This window comes from Wasmannia auropunctata, unplaced genomic scaffold (assembly GCF_000956235.1).
Source record: "Wasmannia auropunctata unplaced genomic scaffold, wasmannia.A_1.0 LD313476.1, whole genome shotgun sequence".
Taxonomy (NCBI): domain Eukaryota; kingdom Metazoa; phylum Arthropoda; class Insecta; order Hymenoptera; family Formicidae; genus Wasmannia; species Wasmannia auropunctata.
The window spans coordinates 165-3,498 of record NW_012049414.1 but is presented as its reverse complement, the minus strand read 5'-3'; the positions used below and the strand labels follow the sequence as shown (position 1 = coordinate 3,498).

General features: G+C 27.4%; 1 protein-coding gene across 1 annotated transcript; it reads left to right on the top strand.

Moving 5' to 3' along the window:
* Positions 1-843: 843 nt before the first annotated feature.
* On the top strand, positions 844-3,099 carry LOC105460930. Its single transcript, XM_011707425.1, has 4 exons — positions 844-1,097; positions 1,387-1,894; positions 2,405-2,703; positions 2,771-3,099. Exons 1-4 carry the CDS (start codon positions 887-889, stop codon positions 3,097-3,099), a joined length of 1,347 nt encoding a protein of 448 aa, XP_011705727.1. The 5' UTR covers positions 844-886.
* Positions 3,100-3,334: the final 235 nt, after the last annotated feature.

Genomic DNA, 3,334 nt, shown 5'->3' with positions numbered 1-3,334 from the left:
TATATATATATATATATATATATATGTACGTATATATAGCGATTTTAGTAAAACTAAAATGTTACAAGTACGAAATATAATAAATGCAACAAATATGCAAGATTTCAACAGCAAAATGTACATAAATTATTACATTTTATAATTAATATTAAAATATAATATTTAATAAAAAATTAGTTATTATTACAATATAATTGATATCATATCAGCTTCAGTTGGAGAACAAGACAAGTTCGAATATAATTGATTATTCTAATTAATCAAACAATTATATTTTCAAATAAAGAAAGTTTAGACATTTACTAAATCTATTTTATTTATAAAATGCGTTAGATTTCTCTCTTGAAAGACGCATTTCTACTTATAATTCTTTATTGCATATTTTAAAGTATGTTCATACTTTGTGTATGAATGTTTTCTAATTTTTAAATTGTTTTTAAAATACTTTTTGCACGCTAAATTTAAAATAAAATATAGTATTCTAAATTCTGACACAAATCGCGACATCTATGATCTATCTAAACTTTTTTTAATATTCAAACGATACGAGTAATATTAAAAATAAATGTTGTGCTTATGTAGATGTGTGTGTGTAATTTTAGTATATAATAGAAGTATATAATATTAATAAAATTTCAGTATTATTTCAGATAAATTTAATTAACAATATTATAATATTATATAGAAAAAATGATAGATAATATTGATATTAATTTAAAAATAAAAATTTAGTCTTTAGCCAAGTTATAATTTGGACAAATTTAAATTAGAGATCAGCAGATCGGTTCAATGAAAATCAAAATATTGTGAGTCGTGTACAGTGTGCAAATATTTACGAGACATCGGTCGTGAAAATTTCACCGTTAAGTCTCAGTCTGTGTCCAGAATGTCAACGTGTAAGGATCTTGTCGTATGTTTCCTTATATTATGGATATTATTCGTTAATAACGCAAAATGCCAGGATCTAAAAGAAATGTCTAAAACATTGGACGAAATGCTGGTCAACACTAGATCATTTCGAAGACCCCGAGATCATGGAGATACATCGGTAATTTGGCAAGACTATAAATTCGGTACTGGGGCTGGAAATCGAGAAGGTAACTATTATCAAATACGCTAAATTAACACTTAATCTAATATTAATAAATATAATTTTATATTGTATAATTTTTAAAAATTTTATGTATAATAAAAAAAGCATTCATTCGATTTGAACATGATTAGGTGCAAATGAAATGATTAATTAAAGTGTAATGGGTACAGTTTTACTGCTTTACTGCTAATGAAAATTTATCAAAAATAAATGTCTTGTTTTGTGCAAGTAAATTTATAACTTTTTGGCTATTTGGCTGTGAATAATCTGAAAGAGTCTATCTATATTTTCAGAAGTTGTTGTAACAAATATTTCATTGCATACACTTACTGATAGCATTGACACATCAATAAACAATTGGCAATTTTTGCAAACGGAAGCAAGTTACTTTATTTGTGCTGAAAATTCGACATTACTTTTCTACAAGATTAACTGGGATGATTTGTTAATCAAACGTATTACAAGTATATCGACTGAAGGACACATATTACAGTTTAAAGTTCTTCATTTCAATGTCAAGGCAACATTTAATGAAAATCACAAAAACGATTTAATGGCAATTCTACTTGTTGAATCTCAATATGGTTATTCCTTGTATTGGTATAGAATTGTTGGAAATACATACATGTTGTATTCGACATGGCCTGTACGCAAGCAAATTCAAGGCATGGAATTCATACGAGAAAAGAATCAATATGAATTATTGCTACTTGACAATGATGATGCATATCTCGAAGGGCAGTCGTTGATTGATATTTACGGTTTCGATATTGATTACAATAATCATCGTATCAATATATGGTAATTCCGTTTATTCAGTTATGCATATTGCTTATTTTAAGTATATTACTTTACTTTAGTTTGCAATATCATATTATATGCGTATAACAAGCATTTTATACTTTGCGTTTTATAATAAAATTGTGCAAGGATTCTTTACAAGATTTCAAGATTAAGATTTCAAGAAAATTACAATTAAAACAAAGCACTAACTATACTGGTCAATAATTTATTAAATAACATTTGTTATGTGTTAATGCTTTTTCAACTTTTATGCAAATCTTGATACCTGTCCCAAAATTTCTGAGAAACTTTAAGAAAAGATGTTTCTGGCTTTCTTCTTTCAAAAAATTTAACATTTGTTTTAATCAATTGTTTACAATATTACATCTATAATACCTACATAGGTAACTGATAACTGATATTTCAGACACATTATGAAATCCATTTTTACGGCAATTTATAAAAAAGTAATTATAAATGTGTAAATGTAATCTTTGTCTACAAAAGTTTTCTATCTATATCGTGCAGGTTTTGTCGGCGGTTATTTGTTGCAAGAGTATTTAATGTCCAAGTTTGTCCAATTTACGGACGCACTGTATTGGCTTTTCAAGGAATTGATAACGTCATTTTATACGAATCGAAACATGAGGATAAATTGTGTCAATTTGAGAAATTTAAAATTATCAAATCCAACAAACTTTCAAATTTTGCCTGCTTCAAGAGTGGTTATATCGAATACTTAGCAATAGGTGGAAAGGAACCGCGTTTGTTGCACTTTTTTGAAAACGAATTTCAAGATAATACTGAGACGAATCTGCATTTCGATGGTAAAAAATGATAAATTGACTGAATTTCTGCCACAAACATAAAACAATAAATTAATTTATTTCACAGAAACAATCGAAATTTTATGGATAGTCACTATACCACTAAACACATATCGGGATGAATCTTTGTTACTGGTTCAATTAAAAAATTTAACAGTAATCGCTTTAGCTTGGCACGGATCAAAGTTTACGGTTGTGCCTTTACCCAATCAAATTATAAATAACTTTAATCTATCGAAAATTGTCATTATTCCAAAAGTCGGATTTGTGCATACAAACATGCTTGTACGTATAGAAGTGACCTTAAGTGAATCTGCGCATCCTACTCACGATGAGACGGAAAGCATGTTAAAGACACGAGCTTTGTTAGAGGTATGTTTCATTCCTTGTGTATAATGCTATAATATTAACTACAATATTACTTAATATATGTACAATTGTAATACATGTTTCATTTCATGTTTATGAAAAATACAGGGTGTCTCGAAATTCGCGAATCACAATATCATAGCAAGAAAGTCTTCGAGAAATTAAGTAAAAAAATTATTTGTAAATTTTTATTTTAAGCAATAGTTTTTGAGATATAAGGGTTTAACTTTAGCCAATTACAGATTAGTACTCGCGTGAAGTG